We start from the raw sequence: 21,621 nt of genomic DNA, 5'->3' as shown, positions 1-21,621 counted from the left end.
TTCACAGGAAAAGCTGAAGTGGGATGGGATTTTGTTATTCTCATATAGAAATGTAGACTATTAATAGATAATAGTTGGCAAGTTGTTGTTTGTTATAGGTATAAAGAGTCTAATATGGGTGCAGACCCGATTTCAAAGAGGGCACAGGGCACTGATGAATGTAGATGCTAATGTAATTTTAGTAAATGTTGATGCCGAGCTACATTCTACATGCTGATGCAACGGGAGGGCCTTCCCCGATATGTGATGCCCTTTGATCAAAGTATACAAACAAGAAGTCTGAAAAAAGAAGGAAAAAAGAGGCCAAATTCCTTTTCCTAAATAAACAAATATTGTAAAAATAAATAAAATTAGAATAGTACGATTGGAATAGAGAATTTTGCATCACAAACTTAGATGGGATATCCCAACAAGGCCCTAACCATTCACAACCTACATATCCTACCCGTACCTTCAGTTACAGAATCCGATTTGGAAGACATATGGGCATTTCAAAGGGCAAGGAACAAGGATTAGAAGTCACCAGAAAAGCAGGGATGAAACAATGATTAGAGGCCACAAGTTCCAATTTCAGAAGGCCAGGAACAACCAGCTATAGCACAACACTCTGCACTAAGGTAGCTTCTCCTGTTCTCCAAGTCTAGCTGATCAAATTCGTGTTGTCGCAGAAAAACAGGAAATGTATCTAAATTTTGTTCATCGTGCATGAAGCTACAGATGAAAGAAGAATATATATTCTAGATGAAAGAAAAACTTTTCTTGGATACTTCTAGAGAAAGGAACTTCCATGTTCCAACTTCTGACTGCTTCATTGGGATATGAGCTCTGGAAAACTATAATGTCGGTTTTCCACTTTCAAGAACCATGAGGAAATTCAAGTGGTCTTTCGGTATGTTTGAACATGTTCAAATTGATTTGACGGCATAAGTTTACAGGGGGAAAACCATAATACACCCAAAATACTGCAGTAATTTTGGATCAATCTAGATTTCACATAGTTTGATCAATAGATACAAAAAAAATGAGCCAAACAGGCTGAGTGCACTCCGGTGGACTAATAACTTTTGCATAGAATGAAAATGTGGCTTGGTTTCAAATACTATGGAGTTACAGTCTTTGCCACTTTAAGCATGGTGTTGAGGCGCTGTGGACATTTATGAAAATGTGGCATCTAACAGGAACAAAAACATACACTTAAAAGTACCTTCTAAACTTTAAATCATGTAACAAAAGTAACATAAACTCAGATCCCATCCCTAATTTTCCTCTTCAGTGTTTAACGATAAACTGCCTTTTCTCACTATTTAAATCTCTAAACTGTATTTTTAAAGGTTTCTCACTCCAAAAAACCAAAAATCAATTTTTCCACCAGCCCCTCTGACACATACATACACAGCAAGAAAACCCACTATGGATTTACATAACTGAAAACACGGCCAAGCGATCACGCATACACACCAAAAAAACAACGGAGAAAGACCACCTTAGAATTTACATAACTTAAATGAATTGGTGCTTACCTAGGCAGATTAATGACATCACTAACATGCTGTGAAATGAGGTGTGCGATATCTTTCCACCAAGAGACTTCCAATTCTTTCTGAAGAAGCTTGCGCTGGACACATTCCAAAGCCAATTCCAATTCTTCTATCCGTTCTTGTTGCCTAACTTCCAGTAACTCATTCAACCTCCTTTCCAGTGTCTTAGGAGAAACTCCACCATTTTGCTCACCACTTTCTGCTACGTCAGTATTGTCAACTTCTCCAAAACCTGAAGACTCAGTTGTGGATTCCAGCACTTCTGCCCGTTGTTGCTCTCTTTCTTCAAGTAACTTACGCAACCTCCTCTTAAGTTCATCGGGACAAATTCCATTTTGTTCCTCCCCGCCATCAGGATCATCAACTTCACCACGATTTGCAGTAAGACTTTCTTCATGAGCAATCTGCTGCACAATCAATTGAGCCTTTTAAGGAATAAATATGTGACTAGGAATAAGTAAACAATATATGAGAAAACATGTAGAGGGAGAACGATTTTAAGTAAATAATATGTTAAACATTGTATCGTATTACGTAATTACCTGTGGGTAGTTTACTTTTAATTCTAAAATCTAAACCAACTTGAACACAAATAATATTGTTTCCAGTTTTTCTTTTGAACATAAATTAAAATGTAAACCTCATCAAAATAAAATAAAGAATCAAATTAGATAATCTACCAACATTTTCCACCCATCATCTAAATGTATAGCGGAAAATGATTCCATGGTATGGACTACTACTTTTATATCTGAATCAGTTGGAACTTTGAACTTCTTCATAAATCATAATATTGCACTGAAGTTCCCGACACTGTTAGGAACGTACAAACTGAATCCTATAAGTTAGCAATTTCATATTAATTCTATTATCCTCATTCTGGTCACTGTAGGGTTATTCATCTTTCTCTTGCTCAACTAGGAGCAGTTATATATAAAACACTGTTAGATATTGGTCCGACCAAGGACATGTCCTATACCAAATTCCACGACACAGTTGATCCACTTGGTCGTGAAGGTCAGGGAAGTCTATAGCATAATGATAATAAATCCCATGCAATATATCAGAACCAATTTCAATACAACTCTATGACAATTACCAAAAATAATCTTGTTTAGCCACTACTTTGTTCTAGATGGATTAGGCATTTAGATATGGTAAAGCATTTAATAATTTCAAGAAATATTGGCATTGAGTTCATAATCCCAGGAAGTCACAAACGATTTTTATGTTCATAATCTCAGGAGAAGGGCAGTAACTATTGGTGTTGTGTTGCTAATTTCCTAGGACTCTTTCCATATTAGTGTCCACAGAGACGTTTTGAGTATTTTACTTCTTGCCCAAGAAAGTAAGCTCTCAGTTCTTCAACGAAGTAAATCAGGGACATTTCAAAGTTTTATATATATCAACTAGAAACCTTGGACATTTGCAACAGACTTTGTGCTTTAAGCAATTTTTCCAGCAAAAATTAGAAATCCATAAAAAAAAATTGGGGAATCGAGAGCAAGTTTAAAACCAGCAGATAAAAAGCGACAATGTTGTTGGAGTTACCCCTCACATGGGGAGAAGGAGAGAAATCAGTTCAACTTGTGTGGAGAAGACAAAGCGCGCCCCACGCCCTCTACAAGCCATTCTAAAGCGCGTCCTGCGCTAAAGTGCCTGGACATCGTCCAAAGCAAGAGCGCGCCCCGCGCCCTCCACAAGCCAATATGAAGCACGCCAGGCGCTCAAGCGCCTGGACATCGTCCAAGACAAGAGCGCATCCCGCGCCCTCGATAGCACAATTCCTAGTGCGCCCCGCGCCCATGCCTATTTTGGCAGGATTCTATTTTTGCGGAACCGCGAGTTTTGCACTATATATTTGGGTTTTTTGGCAAAACCAAACACACAAGAGGCAATACAAAAATCAAAGAAAACCCAATCTGGAAAGCTATCAAGATTGAGAGATAACATTTACAGAGATACAACCCTGTAAAGAGATAAGAGTGATCTAGTAAGGTGAGAGACTGAAAGGAGATTGTAATCTTCATTCCCACTTTATATAAGGACTAGCTCTTGTGAAAGTAGGCGTCATTGGCCGAATCACGGTATATCTTTGTATTGTGGTTTGCTTTTACTGCTTTACATTATTATCTATTGTTAATAGTTGTTTAGCGAGTTTGGCATGTTAGTTTGGTTGTAGAGAATATGTAGATTATTGATTGGAGTTGAATTGTGTTCAAATACTAATTATCTGTGTAGTGGGGGAATCGATTGGTATTGGTATAAACCCCAACAAATATTTAGCATAGCAGCAAGGACGATACTGAAGGCTGGTGTTTTGACATTTTAATATGAAAATATTGATTTAAGCAACTAAAATGGATATGTTAAATGCTATTACATTAAAGTTGGAGCATTTTTGAGGTCAATATGATACACTAGAGGAACATTAGTATATAACTATGGATAAAGTTCACAGAGCAAATTAGGGTCAATCAAAAGGAGGCACATTATACTTCTAAGACTGGATTCCACACTAAATGCGCGAAACAAAGAGAAGACAATTAGCAGTCAGCACTCTGCACTCAAGATCCCTAACCGCAAAGTCATGTTGTTGATTTACTCATGTAAAAAGCACAAATGGGACATCCATTTAAAGGCAGAAGTATGCAGTAGAATATAAAATCTGCTTACTGCATACCTCTGTCCGTTGTTGCTGCGGATGTTCCGAAAGATCTTCAGCATCCAAGCGAAGCTGCAAACGTTGTAATTCTGCTTCAACTTCGGCTTCTAGCTGATCAATTTCTGGTCTCCAATCTTCATTCCTAGGTATATCACATTGCAGATGATTGTCACATGCCATTGTGTTTTCCACCTCTTCTAAAGGGTAAGATGACACACAAGTGACACAACTCATAATGTTGGCATGGTTGTCCATACTCCCAACTTCAGTTGAAGTTATAGCGGAGGAAACAAGAGTGTCACTTGATTCAGAAGGCTTAACAGTTGCATCCTTCCTATGTCTTTCATCCTTAACTTCTTGTATAAGTGTTTCCATCTCTGAACGTAGCTCCATCATCTTGGTGAATTGCTTCTTGGTAGCAGCAGTAAGGAAAATCAGACCTACTCCAAGTCCTAAAGTGAAAGAGACATCCTTGACATGTCCACCTGGTGAAAAAGAAAAACGAAAAATCACTTCATTTAACTGTAAATCACGCCATACCAACATAATTTGAAGATTGAAAAGAAAATTCACCTGAAGAGTCGTCAACCATGTGAGTAACTGAATTACTACTCTTCAATCCCTCATCATCAAACTTACATCCCACTTCATTTTTCTCACTCCTCTCTTGAGACACGTTCTCAATCTTGTCTTTCAGTTTAGAAAACTCTAGTTTACTACTACTACGCTTAGAAGAGTTACAAGAACTACTACTACGTACCACCCTTCTAAAAGAAGTACCTTTAAACAAAACATCCAACAATCACTACTTGCACGCCCACAAAACTTCTCGTCTTCTTCATCGTCTACACTTTTCAATACATCGCCGATTCTCATTTCTTACGTTCAAAACTTCAAAGCTTCATTTCAGGTTTGTTGGTCTTTTTTATATATATGGGAGGATAATGTGGGTAATATGGTAGAACGTTAAGGGTATATATGAGATTTAGTTTGGTGATTACTATTATTAGTGGGTGAAGTTGATTTGTCGTTGGATTTTTATTTGTCGTGGAGATTTTAGACAAACAATGATTAATTGATTGATTTCGTTGAATAATCTAAATTTGCAATATGAATCACATTTCTTAGATGAAGATAAGGCAGGATATTAATTAAGGTTATTAGAAATTGTTGTAAATGTTTATTAGATAATTAAAACTAATAATATTGACATATACGAGTTTCTAATATATTAATAGAATTGATATTTTTATATAAATTCAAATTTATAGATAAATTAACAATTTAACATAATATTAGAACCACTTATTTTTAAAAAGTCAAGAGTTTAGAATTAATGTTCTAGTTAGAAACTTAAAACTAAGGCTTTAGATTTAGATTCGATCAATGAGTATGATATGATTTTCTAACTTAAATCTTATTAAAATATATGGGTGATTGATGCATGAAGCAGAGAAAGTTATTTTAAAACACAAGTTTTGTCCTTAAGTTCAAAATCTTTTATGGTGATGTATCATGTATGGGTTAGGATGTATGACTAATGTTGGTTGTAAGTAACCGAGGAGAGGAATAAGATAACTTGAGATTCATGACAGTTGTTAAAAGTATAGTGTCAAACTGTCAACTAAGGTGTTCATAGTTGTGTGCTTGCTTCTGCTCTCAAGTACACCGTTCACCGAGGAACTTGGCTATGTGCCTGTCTCGGTGTCCTGAGCTCATAGTACCTTTTTAATGTTCTTTCACCTCTATCTACTATTTTTTCAGAGGTAGCAAAAGTCAAGGGTATGTAAAAGCTAATTTTCTCATAAATATTTACGAAAAGAAAAGCATGGAAATCCAGGAATACATGATAACAAATCTCTATTTCCCCTCCCAAAAAAGGAAAAGACTCTTTGAGAACCCAATTACTCATGAGGCTTCTCAGCGTTACATTTTCCAGACAACAGCTATATCAATTACATAAATATTTTGTATATAACAGCGGCAAAACACCAAAATTTCTCCCTACCGGCAATGATTTTATGCTTCATATCCTGAAGGGTCGGTTTCCAGACCTTGTCTGATCCATCTTAGCCTTTTTCACTTGGGACTTCATGGTTACAATTTTCTGGAAAGGATTTGATCCACCTGACCCTTTCTTTGAGCTTCCAACTCTTTTTCTCTTTCCACAGTCATATTCTTCGTCCCTGACAAGGTTTAGACACTTCAACAAAGTTAGTACAAAGCTCACAATGAGGTAGGCAATTAAGTTCCACGTGCTGCTTAAATCTAACTTCTTCTACGCCGAGTTTCTCAAAATATGCAATAACCAGAAGTGCAAAACCACTACAGTGCACTCTATATATCTATTTACTAAAACATTGAATTCACCGTTTCTCATAGAGAAATATTGGTGTTATAAGCCACATAAAATTTAATACTCATAGCTCATAATAAGCTTCTGGTCAGTACTATTCTTGCCACCATTCAAATGAAAGAGTACTTACTACTTACTGCCAGCCATACGACAACAATGTCTTCAAATCAAACTAGTTAAAACACTACTATTCTTTTTTTCAGTTTAGTTAGAAACTGCAATGACAAATCGATCTTTGGCTATTGTAAGTATGTAACCACCAAGAGATCAATTATTATTATTTTACTTTTACTTTATTGGCAGGTCACATTTTTCCCCAGATAATAAGTCTTAAGATCCTTGCAAGGGAATAAAGTTAACGTACAACACAAAGCAAACTTCTCTTCTAAAATTAGCCACTATATCTAGATGTTGTACAAAATGTAGTTCATAATAATCTTCGCGTCCTCTCTTCACTATCTGCTTTCTCTTCTTCTCCCTTAACTTCCTTGCCTATCCTTTCTCTTCTGACCCTTTTCGAAAACCCTAACCCTCCTCTTTTCCAGTTAAAGCAAACCACAAAGGAACAGAGAACAAAAAAGACAAAACAAAACAAAACAAAGAGGAAATCACAAAGAATAAAACACGAAAAAACAGAAGGAGATCATGAATAAAATTAAGAATTCATGAAGGATGGCTGCAAAGTTTGGAATGCACTGTGAATTCCAATTTGGAGTTCATCGTGCACTGCAAATATTGCAGCATGTGTATTAAGAAAAGGAAATGAAGAAAGGGGAAGAATGCACAGAAAGAAAGGACATCAAGAAGTAAAGTTGCATAAAAGAATTGGAATATGATTTGGATCATGATATTTCAAATGGGTCAAAGTTGAAAAAACATGGTTGTGGTGGTGCTGACAATAAATAGTAACACCAATCTTCTGAAAGAACTAACTCACCACTTGTCTGCCACATAACCAATGCTGATACTTTGTGCCTTGCTCACTCCTATAATCTCTGAAGGCTGTGATTCCATCTCACTCCCCACAGCGCAACTGCAATTTAATAAGAAAACAAAATGCAGGTTAAAACTGATACATCAGTGCTGAAATAGAAGTTTGAACCAACTTGACAAAATAAAATAGGTACAGTTTCTTCAAATCTTGAAGAATGCTCAAGATACATATTATTTCCCACGAAATCCAATTAATAGAAACTAGCCAACCACAACAACCCAACCTTCACTTAAGACTTTCCTAGTTAGGATACATGGAACTTTGGTCAACAAGGCACATGCACCATATGTGCATTTGATAGTGGATTAGTGGACAGTTCATAGTACTCCTAAACTCTAAAAGTTAAAGCAGAGTTGATAAGATTTGAAAAATGGGAAAGGCCTTGTGGAGAGGTAATTACCAGTTGATTCCTCTAAACCTCTTGTCAGCATACTCATCATATCGTGAATCGAACTTTTCTTACTCTCTGAGCTATCAGATTCTTTAATGCGGAATTGGTTTGACGTCAAAGCTGAGCTAGATGTCTTGACTGGTGATTCACTGCTACCAAGTACAGCACCATTATGACGACTTCTCTCTGTGAATTCTTCCTCCATATTTGTTTGAGATTCACCACATGAATCCCTGGCAGCTAATGTACAGTGTGTATCATTTGCAACAAACTTTTCCAGCAGTCCTTGAGAGATATGTGAATCAAATGCAACCATCCTGGTTTTCTGAGATGATGATGCCTTCAGACCTGAAATTGGATCTTCACTCAACTCTTCCTCAGTCAATTTGCCACACTCCAAACCACGCTTTCTGTTCCGTCTGTGTTTCCTTCTTCTGCGAAGACTTATGGATGCCCTGAATAGTAGGCTCGACCTAAGATGCATACTTGAAACCTGAAACTTCATCAAGTCCTTCCTTGGCTTCAACACAATATGGTGGTGCACATGATCGATTGCTTCCTTCTCGTCACACCTAATTATCTCGCTTGAAGTGTCTACATTTTGAAATTCCTCATATCTTGGACAGCTGTATTCTGAATCCTTCTGCTCACTTGAGCTCCTCCCTTTCAAAGAACCGCCAATCTGAGAAAAGAACCAAACCATATCTAAAATTTCTGCGCTTACAACCAAACTTGATGATTGACAAAAGAATAAGATCCTGAAAAGGGAAACAGTCATTACCTGACCATCTTCAGTGCCATGTTGACTTGATAAAGGCATTGAACCAACTTTCCCAAGTACGAAGTCACTGCTCTTGCATACGGCTTCTTCAGTGCTTAACTGATTTACTAAATCCAAAGCACCTTCCCCAGGTCCTGAATCACTTACCCCTTTGCACAGAGCTACCTCAGTACCTGATTGACTTGATGGCAACATGGAACCAACTTCCCCAGGTCCTAAATCACTGACCCTCTTGCATGATTCTTCCATAGTTAATTGACTTGATAATAGTATGGAATCAACTTCCACAGGCCCAATGTCACAAGCACTCATGCATAATCCTTCTTCAGTAACGGACCTGCTTGGTGACTGCACCAAATGTTTTGCCTCGGGGCCTATATCACTGACCATCATCCATACTGTCTCTTCAGTGCCTGTTTGACATGATAACCGCATTGGATCCAATTCCTCAGGTCTAGACTCACTGGCCCTCTTGCTTAGTGCTTCACTTGGCACAACCTTAGTCACTGAGGTACTCTGCTGATAACAAGACAAACGATAAACAAAGCACAGAGACATAGAAATGTGAAAAAAGATCCTGAAGAATCAAGAAAAAGTTGATTACCTCCTGTTTCATGTTTGTGACAGATGTTGTACAAGAAATTTCTTGGGAAACATTGCAGTCAGGTACTGTGGCAACTGGAGCTGCCGAATATTTCTTACTTGCCTCATGTTCCATGTTCGTGGCTGGTGAGTTAGAAGCAAATTCTGGGGAAACACTGCATTCAGGTAGTGGCGAAACTGGAAGAGTCAAATCTTTCTTATTTACCACATGTTCCATGTCCGTGGCAGATTTTTTAAAAGAAAATTCTTGGAATCCATTGCAGTCAGGTAGTGTGGCAACTGGAACAGTCAAACCTGTCTTAGTTACCTCATGTTCCATGTCTGTGGCAAGTGTATATTGGGAAATATTGCAGTCAGGCAGAGTGGCAACTGGAACAGTCAAACCTGTCATAGATAGCTCACGTTCCATGTCTGTGGCAGAAGTCTCTTTGGAAAAATTGCAGTCAGGTAGTGTCACAACTTGAACAGTTAAATCTTTCACATTTACCCCAGGTTCCAGATCTATGGGAGACTTCTTAGCAACAAATTCTGGTAAAACAGTGCAGTTAGGAAGTATGGCAACTGGAACAGTCAAATCTTTCTTAGTTACCTCCTGTTTCATGACTATGGCAGATGTCTCTTGGGAAACACTGCAGTCAGGTAGCGTGGCAATTTGAACACTCAAATCTTTCTCCTTTTTCTCATTTACCCCAGGTTCCAGATCTATGGGAGATTTCTTAGAAACAAGTTCTGGGAAAACAGTGCAGTTAGGTAGTGTGCCAACTGGAACAGTCAAATCTTCCTTAGTTACCTCCTGTTCCATGTCTGTGGCAGATGACTCTTGGGAAATACTGCTGTCAGGGAGCGTGGCAACTTGAACATTCAAATCTTTCTTAGATTCTTTGAGCTCGTGTACAGCTTCACATTTGGCACCAGTAGCTACATCCATAGGATCAGACACAGTGCCACCAACCTCAACAACTGAAGAAGCTGTTTTCAGCAAGCCTTCTGCGGAAATAAGGTTGTCATTAGAGTGCTGAACTGAAATTATAGTTAACTCCTTTAATAACTTCATCCAATAAGGTTCCAGTACAGTTGATAGGGCTGCACCTTCTGTAAGCTGTCCCTTAGTGGTGAAGACAGAAGAATTTTTCAAACCAGACTCTTTTCTTGAATCACTAGTCAATGCATCTATATTAGTAAGAATGGAAGGAAAAACTGGAGCACTTGATCCTTTGGTTAACGTGTCATTTCGAATTGTTTCTTTAAATCCCATGATGGAAAGTGAATGCCCTTTATGCTCCACATATTTCACTAATGAGTTTTCTTTCCGAACAGCATTAACTGGTTTCTTTGGAGCAAGACTTTTTCTGTTCTGAACATAAAAACAGCATATAAGCCTTCTGCTCCAACACAGTCTTTTCACTAACTTGGAAGACCTGCAAGTTGCTCAAGAAGAATATACTAATGAAAACGTCTCTATCAAAGTCAATCACTGGCGAAAGTACATAGATGTCAGGGAACTATTTATGTTTCTTTACCTCGTTGTCATCAAGAGCATACCCGCCCCCGTTGGCGTCGCGAACGGAAACAGTAATAATGACCTGAATGGGTACTGTAACCAGCATGAACTAGAACTCCATAAAGGGTGTACTTCAGATCGCCTTCCTGCATATTTGGAGAAGATTATTTTATAAAAGAAAAAAGTTGTGATATCCTGTTTGAAACCCAAGATAGCAGTTTTTAAGCTTCTCATTACCCGCAGGAGATATAAAATCCCTTCTGCAAAGAAAGTACAAAATAGAAATAGAAATATACCCATAGCATGGCATTTTGGATAATAGACTTGACTGGACATCTTGATCAGAACTACCTGAAACATCTTCAAGGTCATTAAGCATCACCTGACTGGATGATTATTGACCATTCAATCATCAACTATTTCATGAACCACTGAAACATTTTCAGTAAATTACCAAATGTCGCGGAAATTTCTAACTCTTCTGACAAAAGGCTATGTTACATGGGCACACCATCTTTCAAAAATAATCTGTGTCGGATCGTATCCACGTGTCCATTATCGAGTTCTACACGGACACATATTGTGTGATATACCTTAGTTTTTGATATTTTTTAGTCGTGTCCGGACACTCGTGATCCGTGTCGAATATGGACACGTGTCCGTGTCAATGTAACTTAGCAAAAAGGTCACTCGAACCGTGCATTTCAATGCCAAAAACCGTTATTTAGGCATGAAACCATTAAAGGAAAGGTATAAGGTAATCTCTTGAATTTTTAATAGCCTTCAGACAGTAAGGTCCAACTTGTTCCCAACGGAAACTCTCAGCTGATTTTCTTTTTAATTGGTATAATAGAGGTTTATGTTAATATAGAAAGGGAAACTAGGACGAGATATACTATTACAAGGCGAGAAGAAGAAACAAATAAAGAAAAAAAAACAGCAAACAGAATACGAGAAAACTGAAACTAGTTTACGTAACTGAATTAAAATAGACATTCCCGCCATCTTTTCCCATATTACTTAGTTAACAATGTCTTTAAAATAAATAAGAAATGCCACATGTATCTTGTTCGTGTAGAATAAAAATCAATTTGAGTAATGGAACATATATAACATAGAACCTACTCACATAATTGCCACTGTAGAAGGGTTTCAAGTCCAAAGTAGTTCTAAATTCGACTTTCTTGTCAATCTTTTGGCCAAAAATAAGTGACCCAAACCGCTTCAAATGGATTGTGAGAACGTAAGGCGCCTTATTAATGGTAAGCTGTTTAACAGCCCTAACTTTCTGCTTGCAACGCTGACACTGGTACTCCCTCTCCCCTCCATCCAAATGCTCCAGAGCTGTGAAGTGCATAAGTGCCTTATGCAAGGAATCTGCCTTGGCTATTTCAAGACTTAAATCCAAGAAGGGGTCATACTTGTTGGAGCCATTGAGACACTCCGTACACTTGACCTAACAAAGTAACGGCAGAGTTAGAAAGGTCAAAGGTACTTAGGCCCCAGCTCCAACAATGTATCTGAAAGGTATGAAAATGCTACCTGACTCCTGAGACGACCACCAAAGATTTTATGGACCAAGCTTTTGTCATAAGCACTAGGTGATTCGGCTTGGAAATCCTGAAGGTAAGCAGCATTTGTGCATTGATTCCAGCAAGCTAACCATGTACTCATGTGCATCCTCCTGTCTAGCATTTCGGAAGTTCCTAGATATGCCTGATCATTTGGTCAAAGACAACAAGAACTGGGAGCAGGGAAATGGAAAAATTTGTACACCAATTGAAATGAAGTTGATGAGAATGAAGATTACTTGGTAAAAAGATCCCATCACTCCCCTAGTAAGATGAACATTATTTAAAAAGACCATAGCAATATCTACTGCATGTGGACAATTGATTTGCTCACCCATCAGTCCATCACTAAGGGAGACAATGTTTTATTTTCACAAGGTAAACAATCATTGAGGGAGATCATCAAGAAATAGAAAGCTATAATCGGACAAAAAGCTTGTTTTGCAAAGGCACTAAGGCGAAGTTCTGTACTGTAATAATTACTAATTTACCAACACAAACATGTTTATAAAATAGGATACACCGCAAATTCTTCACAAGATCCTTTGGTGCTAATATTCTTCGGTTGACTGCAGAGCACACCTGACATGATTTTGAATCGCACACATTGCACAAAACCCAGCAACGCGACCTTAAGAAATCATCACAAAAAAATGAAAGTGAAAGTGAGTGAAAATGAAATGTAAAGCAGTGATAGGCTTGCAAAACACAGCAACACTAAAAACTTGAATACCAAATTACAGTTGAAACAAAATATAAACCTATAGGAATAAACATTTCAATTATCTTATCAGCTGATTCACACACAGTTTTCCACACAGAAAGATCATACAAACAATCATGGACATCCCGAAAAGTGTCACATCTTATAAGCAGGGATAACAGTCTTTGGTCATTGATTGGCCTGCGTGTATGAAAATCACAAAGAGATATTCACTTTCCAGGAACACATAAATTACATCACTAGCGTAAGTGCCTTCTAGCTTAGTTGGTAAAATCTTTGGATCAGAGGTCTGGGACTTGAACCCCGCTACACACAATTGAGTTACTGATCTCTTTAAAAACAGGCTTGCCCACACATTTTTTTGTAAAGTGTCTTCTTGCTTAGTTGGTAAAACATTTGGGTGATGATACCAGAGGTCTGGGGTTCGAACCCCGCTACACACAATTGAGTTACTGATCTCTTTAAAAACAAGCTTGCCCACAAATCTTTAGTAAATGCCTTCTAGCTTAGTTGGTAAAACATTTGGGTGATGATACCACAAGTATGGGGTTGAACCCGCTACACCTGAATTGAGTTACTAATCTCTTTAAAAAGGGCTTGCCCACACATTTTAGTAAGTGCCTTCTAGCTTAGTTGGTAAAACCTTTGGGTGATGATACCAAAGGTCGGGGGTTCGAACCCCATTACACACAATTGAGTTCATCGATCTCTTTAAAACAGGCTTGCCCACATTTTTTTTTATAAGTGCCTTCTAGCTTAGTTGGTAAAACCTTTGGGTGATGATCTGGGAGGAGGTAAAGGGTTGAACCCCGCTCCACACAATTGAGTTACTGATCTCTTTAAAAACAGGCTTGCCCACACATTTTTTTTGTAAGTGCCTTCTAACTTAGTTGGTAAAACTTTTGGGTGATGATACCAGAGGCCTGGGGTTCGAACCCCGCTACACACAATTGAGCTACTGATCTCTTTAAAAACAGGTTTGCCCACACATTTTTTGCATGTGCCGACTAGCAAAGTCGGTAAAACCTTTGGGTGATGATACCAGAGGTCTGGGGCTCGAACCCCACCAGCATCGAAGAGTTACTGATCTCATTTAAAACAGACTTGCCAATCAAAAATAAAAATAAATAAATAAATAAAATTACATCACGAACAATATTAACAAAATGACAATTTTAAAATCTTTTCTACCCACAAAAAAAACCAGGAATGTAACGGCATAAGTGTTGCATCAAGTAATGTGTAACAAAAAAAGTAAGAAATATTTGAATCACTCACAAGAAATGTTATGTTTTCCGCTCTGCATATATGCAGCGAAAGGCTCGGTGTAAGTAAGGCATTGCAAAACAGAGTTGAGGAAACATGTATTCCCAAGATTCTCCAAACCAGCACCCTGTAAAACATACACATTCATCCAAGAAGTATAAAAATTTCACTGGAAAGAAAAAACACAAAACGCTTCTACAGAAATGGAAGGCCAGCAAGTTGAGACAACAAACATACAAAGCATATAGCTTTCCAGCAATCGCAACAAAAAAAATGCAAATACTCACAATTTTCCTAAACGTGAATCCAAAAGTGAGCTCTGGGTCAATAACATGTTCCAAAAAATCTCCATTAGTTTTCACTCTCTGGATGTCACTTGAATTGGTATTTAAACTCTCTAAACGAATATGACCATTATTACCAATGTTGTTAAAAACAGGAGAAGGCTTGTTTCTTTGATTGTTGTTATTATCATTTGATCTTTTTACATCTCCTTGTTTGTTTGTTTCTGTTGGGCAGATCAAACTCTCACCCATTTTTGAGATTAATGGATTGACAAGTTCACTCAAACATTGTGAACAGATAAATTTCTTGCTACTGTTTTTTTGTGTTAGAAAAAGTTAAAAAAAAAATAAAGGGAACTAAACCCTACTACTACACTCTTATTATATAGTTCACTGTCTGCTCTCTCTCTCTATGGGCTTTTTAAGGCCCATCTCATGTGTGAGTCTCCTTTGTTTTTTTGTAGGTTTGCTTGCATAAGATAGTGGGCAAGGGGGGTCAGTGTACAAATTAGGTGTAAGTTGAAACTGGCCTTGTACAACCTTCAAAACCAGTTCCTTTGTTATTAAACAGGTCGAGAAACCCTTTGAAACAAGGTTTTTAAAGTCGCATCTTATAGAAAATAGCATGGCAGGTGCTTTGGCTATGAGTAATTTTACTTGCACAAAAATAACCTTATGTTGTGTTATTTTGAATAAAATAAAGAGGTGAACTTGGGCTTGGCTTATGCTCTCTTTGATCCTTTATTTTCTTTTTTTGGTAAATTATTTTTTTAAATTGTTTCGGATAAGTTTGGAAACAGATTTGGATATGAATTGGGAAACGGATGTGATAGACTTTGTAGAATCCAATTCTTATTGGAAACTGAATCGATCCCTATCCGGATCTACTAAGTGCTCCACATTTTTCCTCTATAAATACTCCAGAAGCAAAGACTAAAAGACATGGAAACAATTACTAAGTTGAGGGCTATTATAAGACCATTATGGTGGTTCTTATTTTTTTCTTTGGTTTATCCTGCAATAAACAAATGAGAGTCTATCTATTTGTTGTATCCCGGAGGTTGACGCTTTGCTTTTCTGCATAAAGAGGAATGTAATTTTGAAACAACTTTAAAGAAATCGTTTGATCCGTGCCTCGCCTAGCCTTTTATTCATAGTTTGTTCATTTCATTGCGAGCAATTGTTACCAACAATTTTAAGGGTTGTTTGACAATGAATACAAAAAGAGGTTAAGATTTGTTTATTTCTTTTTATGGATTAAAGCGATTAAGAGGGCAAGGGTGAGTAGGACTATCTAATTAAATATTTTAGGGTGAACTCGTTATTACTTAATCGGATGGGAATTAGCATGTTGGACATTAGGATTTTCTGTCTTGGATTAAAAACACACAAAAAAATCTTTGATGTCAACCCACTTCGAACTTTTTTTTTGAGCAGGCATTTATGGGGGCTTTTTTTTTTGTGTGGGGAAATCCTAATTGGCTCATCTAGTGGGGGGGTAATACTAGTTAACCCAATATTTTATGGTTGAGTGGCAAGAGAAGATAGAGATATTATTTTCTATGAGATCTCTTCGTTCTTGATGCTAATCAAGGACCAAGATTTGCATGTTAGACATGCGCGCACTTGTTTTGCTGTCTTGGATCTGAAAGTGTTAGTTGGGCTATGTTGATATCTGCTGGTGATGTTTGTGCATGCTTTGGGGGCCAACTTAATGAATGGATGTTGGGTCACCGAGAAGAAAGCTGCCAATTTATGAGGATGGTTTTTTTTATTATCTTAGAAGTATTGACTGTTCTGATGTTGAAGTATATCTATGCTGTTACTGAGGGCTCAGTTGTTCCCAAAGATGCCATTATTAAGAGTTGAAGGGCCCGTTGTAGTGAGTACAATTTAATTGGTTCAACTGCAGGAAACTCCGTTTGTGAATCTCATCAACTATGCTTCTCTGGTTGCAACAAATGCTGCTAGGCATCGATTTGTTGCTGGGAAGTCCAAATCATTACTTGAGTTCGGATTATGACGGTCCAAAGGGATCTGATGGTGGAATCATTTGCATCAAGATACTGCTATATTGGTGGTTTTGACGCAACAATTTCGAGAATTGGAGATTATCGAAAAAAGGAAAATAGTTGAAATTCAGAATGGTGACAGTTCTAACAAAACGGCTATAACTTTGTGCTCAATGATCGGATTCACAATCCGCTTTTTGATTAGAAAGCTAATTCAAAGATGTTTCCAACGGGTGTATGGCTTGAAGCCTAATTTGTCAGAGCTGATTTAGTTATACAATTCTTTATGGGCCAATTTCGTCAAATATAAAGCGTGGTAATCCGGATTTTTCAATCGATAAGTATAAATATTCCTTGCCAAATATATGCAATTATTTGTTTTATATTGTGAGACGGATTAAAACATAGAATTATATGATAGGGTTTTTAATTTAAGGAAATTTAAAACCTAAATCTATATGTTCTAAGCCATTTATTCCAAATAATAAAGTAATACGTTCCTTCCCATTTTATTAAGAATCTGGCTCTTTGTGGAAGTAGGCATCATTGGCCAACCACGGTAAATCTTTGTGTTGTGGTTTGCTTTTACCGCTTTACATTATTATTTGTTTGTTGATAGTTGTTTAGCGAGTTAGGCATGTTAGTATAGGTTGTAGTTGATATTTACATTTTGTCCGGAGTTGAATTGTGTTCAAATACAAGTTATCTGTGTAGTGGGGGGAATCGATTGGTATTTGTATAATCCCCAACAATTACATCGACAATGGCAATCAAGAGGAAATGTAAAGATATATATCTTATCCAAAGGCTACTACTCGGTGGAGTTTGAGAAAATAGATGAATATGATCATGCCATTATAAATGGGCCCTGGGAAGTATATAACTATCTCTTTTCCATGAAAGAATGGGAGCCTTTTGAGAAGATTGATGAATTAAATTTTAACATGGTACGTTTTTGGATCCAAATATGGGGACTACCTTTGGATCATATCAATAAGGAAAATATTGAGGAAATTGGATGCAGTTTGGGTACAGTGCTAGAAATAGATGATAAATGTGCTGCAGACATTGTCACCAAGTACGGTACGGGTTTAAAACGGTGTATTTGAAAAAAACTTAGTTCGTGCTTTAAACGGAACGTCTCGGGAAAAAAACGGAAAAAAAAGCGTAAAAAAACGTGAGGCATACAAAACGGGTTTAAAGCGTATAATACGTAAAAGAAACGGTAAAAACCAATGATAAAGAATATAATAGATACAGAATTTGATTTTTTTATAAGAGTGGAAAAAAGAATTGACACATAAAATAAAAATAAAAATAATACAAATGAAAGAAAATTCAAATACATGAAAGTATCAAATTATCATTACTCATCCAAATACTATAACTTTTAGATTCAGTACCAAAACACGACTCTAAATAAGATACTACTAATTACCAACCATAATATAATGGCATAATCAAGTTCTACAAATAAGTTAATAATTTTAAAATTTATAATTAATTATTAATAGTCCAAAACAAAATAAAACTGTCTCAATAAGTCAATCTAACGCTCACGCTTCAAAAAGGTAAACTCCAAAACCCCTTTTTATTCTTCGTGTTTTCTTTTAGATTAAAAAAAAAAAAAAAGGTTTTAAACGGGAGATTTTCAAAACCTCGATTTTAAACGTTTTTTAAGTTTAAAATGTTTAAAATAGGTTTTTTTTTAAAAACCCGGGTTTTAAACTGGAACCAGACGCCTTGCCAATATCTCGGGTTTTAAACGCGTTTTTAAAAAAAAAAACGCCGAACTTGGTGACAATGGCTGCAGAATTCATTGATCCAGTGGTAAGAGTTTGGACAGAGATAAATATTAAGGAACGCTTAGAAAAGGATGCTGATTTCGAAACAGCTCAAGGAGTCAAATATCCGATTCACTACAGGTATGAAAAACTACCAATGTTTTGCTATTTCTGTGGGGTGATTGGTCATGAGTTCTATAGCTGCTCAATTAAAGAACAATATGTAAAACATCTGGTAAAGAATGGAGGATCCCCAAAGGATGCAAAGTTGAACTTCAAATTTTCACTCCGGTCTAATATTTTCTTCAACAGGCTGTCAAGCTCAACAAAGAAGTCATACATCTTCTCTGGAACGCCATCTAGACCACACTTTGATGAAGAACCTGGAGGAAACAAGGAAAATTTTGAGTCACCATGGGGTAAGGGTAGAGTCACTCACAAAGGTAAGACGGTGCAGGGGAACAACATTCCTATGCAAACACGTGCCTACGAGGACTGGACAAGGTTCCGTTGGGGGTGGGTCCATAGAAAACAGCTCACAGAGAAGTGGGACCACTGAAGATAGAGCCGTTGGATTAGAACTGGCTAACAATCTTTATGAAGGAGTGGGCTCAAATGGGGGTCATCAAAAGACTAACGATTGTTCCAGTCAAGATATGGGGGCCAAGAAAACATAGAAAAAGATATGATATGGATGTGGACGCATGCAAGTGGTTAGTAGAAAGGGCCCCATAACCCAGTAAAGAAAACTTGGAGCTAGTCCGATCCACCTAGTTGCATGGAAGCCTGTTACTCCGATATCCATTGAGGAATCAACAGAAACATCTGGAGTAGGTTGTCCTAGCCAAGGTCAGGATGTTGGAATTGAAAGTCAAACTTTGGTAAAAGAAGGTTGCTTAACAAAACATGCAGCTCTGGTAAGGATGGGTGGTAAGACTTTCAAGAGGCTAGTTGCCCGAGGTACTAAAAGAGGAAACAAATATCAACACCAGAGAACTATATATGACCAACCATTCTCTCAACTGCTCCACACCTATTCATCAAGCTAGACAAATCTCTTTCATAAGAGGAAATTACATAGAGATATGGCGGATCAACATAAATCTGATGAGATGTTGGAAAAAGGGGTCGGGAATGCTCTCAACAAATCAAAAAAGGCAAAGAATTTTGCAGCTGAGATGAGGAAAAACGGAAGGATGCACAAGCTGATACCAAAGAATGCACATTTTGTGGGTGTATCGAGTGACTCACATAGTGGAAATGAAAGGAATAACAGACAAATGGTCGCATATACTGACCAACAAGACTATGACGCCTTGGCTAGGTATGATTTAGGGTTAGAAGAAAGGGTTAACCAACCATTGCCTTTAGCAATAGATGACTCAATGGTTGGGCAATTAGTGGCTAGAAGGTTGAGTTTTCAAGGAGATGGTGAGTATACAGGAAAACAACAGACTAGGGCTGAGACATCTGAGCTCAGGGATTTGGATGGGTCAGTATCAAGTGGGTTGTGGGGGAAGCACGACAGTGAATATGATCTTACTCCTCTCAAAGGGTTCACGGTGGCTGTCCCAACACAGCTACCTCCACCTCAATGATTTACGCCCAGAACTGTCGGGGAATTGGTTCCTCCATGGCAATTCAACACCTAAAGGACCTAATCCAACAACACCAGCCGGATATCGTATGCAGTATGCTTGTCTGAAACAAAGGTGGATAATGATAGTATCAGTAGATTAGGTAAGGCAATAAATTTTGATAACTGTTTTTCTGTTCCTGCTGCTGGCTTAAGTGGTGATTTAGCAATTCTCTGGAAAGAGGGATGTGAACTTGAAATTTTGGGAGCTACGCAGCATCATGTTACAGGTAAACTTTTAAATTATATGTCTAGTAATGTTTGGTATTTCTCTTTTATTTATGGCTCTCCGATTGCTCATTTGAGAAATAAAGTTTGGGATGAGTTAATGAAGTTAGCCCCTCTTATCCCTAGACCATGGATTTTGTTTAGGGATTTTAATGCGATCACTTCCCTTGATGAAAAAGTAGGAGGTAAGACTATTATGAATAAATCCATGTTAGATTTTAACAGCATGATTAGTGATCTAGGTTTGGTGGACTTAGGATATAAGGGGCCTAAATTCACATGGAATAATAACAGAAAATACAATTCTCATATTTTGGAACGGCTTGATAGGGCCTTGGCTACCTCTGAATGGATTGATATGTTTCCTAATGTTGAAGTGAAGAATGTGGGGGGTTTTTTTTTTTTGCACTCAAGTAAGGTGAGGAATGTGGTCAATGCTACTTCCGATCACTTAACTTTACTTATCAATTTGAAGAAAGATGATGAATGTGGAAAAAAACCTTTTCGTTTCTTTAACATATGGCTTAAGCATGACACCTGCTAGCTTACTATTGAACAAGCATGGAATAGTACTTATGATGCTAAGCCTGATAGTAGTGTTATTAATAAACTTGGTTATACTCAAGCATCTCTTGTTAGTTGGAATAAAAATGTTTTTGGCAATATTTTCTATAATATAGAAAAAGTTCAAAGGGAATTAGAAAGAGTCCTTTTGAAAGATCTTTCAAAGGAAAATCTAGATAAGGCTAGATTTCTTAAAGCCCAGCTTCTAGATTGGCTGGAGAAAGAGGAAAGCCTTTGGAAACAAAAGTCCATTATACACCACATCAAAGAAGGGGGAGGAATACCAAATTCTTTCACCTCTTAACTGTGTATAGAAGAAGGAAAAACACTATTCATAAGATCCAGGATGATGATGGTATATGGAGTGAGAGAAGAAAAGAAGTGGGAAATATTGTTAATAATTATTTTCATGATATTTTCACTTCTAATAATCCCACATCTAATATGAACATTTTGGATCTGTTCTCACCTTGTATCTTTGAAAAGGAGAATGATATTTTGACTAGATGCCCATCTAATAGTACATTTGGAATGTAGTCAAGAAGATGGGCAGCCACAAAGCCCCTAGACCAGATGGGTTCCAAGGGGTGTTTTATCATATATAAATGTTGGGACATTGTGGGCCTTAGCATCACCCTGTTCATAAAGGATTTCTTTAACAGTGGGTCTCTAAATCCCAAGTTTAATGAGACTTACATTACTCTCATTCCTAAGATTAGCAAT

The 21,621-nt window shown here is 37.4% G+C and overlaps 2 protein-coding genes across 4 annotated transcripts; both read right to left on the bottom strand.

Annotated features, from left to right (window-relative positions):
* Positions 1-1,189: 1,189 nt before the first annotated feature.
* Positions 1,190-5,101, bottom strand: LOC147508242 (protein POLAR LOCALIZATION DURING ASYMMETRIC DIVISION AND REDISTRIBUTION-like). 3 transcript variants are annotated; one of them, XM_086600799.1, is made up of 3 exons: positions 4,777-5,101; positions 4,222-4,688; positions 1,190-1,963 (listed from the first exon to the last, which is right to left on the bottom strand). In XM_086600799.1, exons 1-3 carry the CDS (start codon positions 4,793-4,795, stop codon positions 1,517-1,519), a joined length of 933 nt encoding a protein of 310 aa, XP_086456925.1. In that variant the 5' UTR covers positions 4,796-5,101; the 3' UTR covers positions 1,190-1,516. The 3 variants fall into 3 exon arrangements, with proteins under 3 accessions (XP_086456925.1, XP_086456926.1, XP_086456927.1); XM_086600800.1 differs by having other exon boundaries at positions 1,190-1,945; XM_086600801.1 differs by having other exon boundaries at positions 1,190-1,942.
* Positions 5,102-5,988: 887 nt separating this feature from the next.
* Positions 5,989-15,031, bottom strand: LOC147508241 (uncharacterized). Its single transcript, XM_086600795.1, is given in 16 exon segments — positions 5,989-6,389; positions 7,497-7,592; positions 7,954-8,626; positions 8,726-9,244; positions 9,330-10,315; positions 10,418-10,694; positions 10,696-10,746; positions 10,849-10,893; positions 10,895-10,975; positions 11,959-12,285; positions 12,372-12,437; positions 12,439-12,545; positions 12,922-12,963; positions 12,966-13,031; positions 14,403-14,517; positions 14,678-15,031. Coding segments are annotated over 15 exon segments (3,651 nt in total). The 5' UTR covers positions 14,927-15,031; the 3' UTR covers positions 5,989-6,389; positions 7,497-7,545.
* Positions 15,032-21,621: the final 6,590 nt, after the last annotated feature.

This window comes from Coptis chinensis, chromosome 3 (genome assembly GCF_015680905.1).
Source record: "Coptis chinensis isolate HL-2020 chromosome 3, ASM1568090v1, whole genome shotgun sequence".
Lineage (NCBI taxonomy): Eukaryota > Viridiplantae > Streptophyta > Magnoliopsida > Ranunculales > Ranunculaceae > Coptis > Coptis chinensis.
This window is presented reverse-complemented; position numbering and strand designations above follow the sequence as displayed.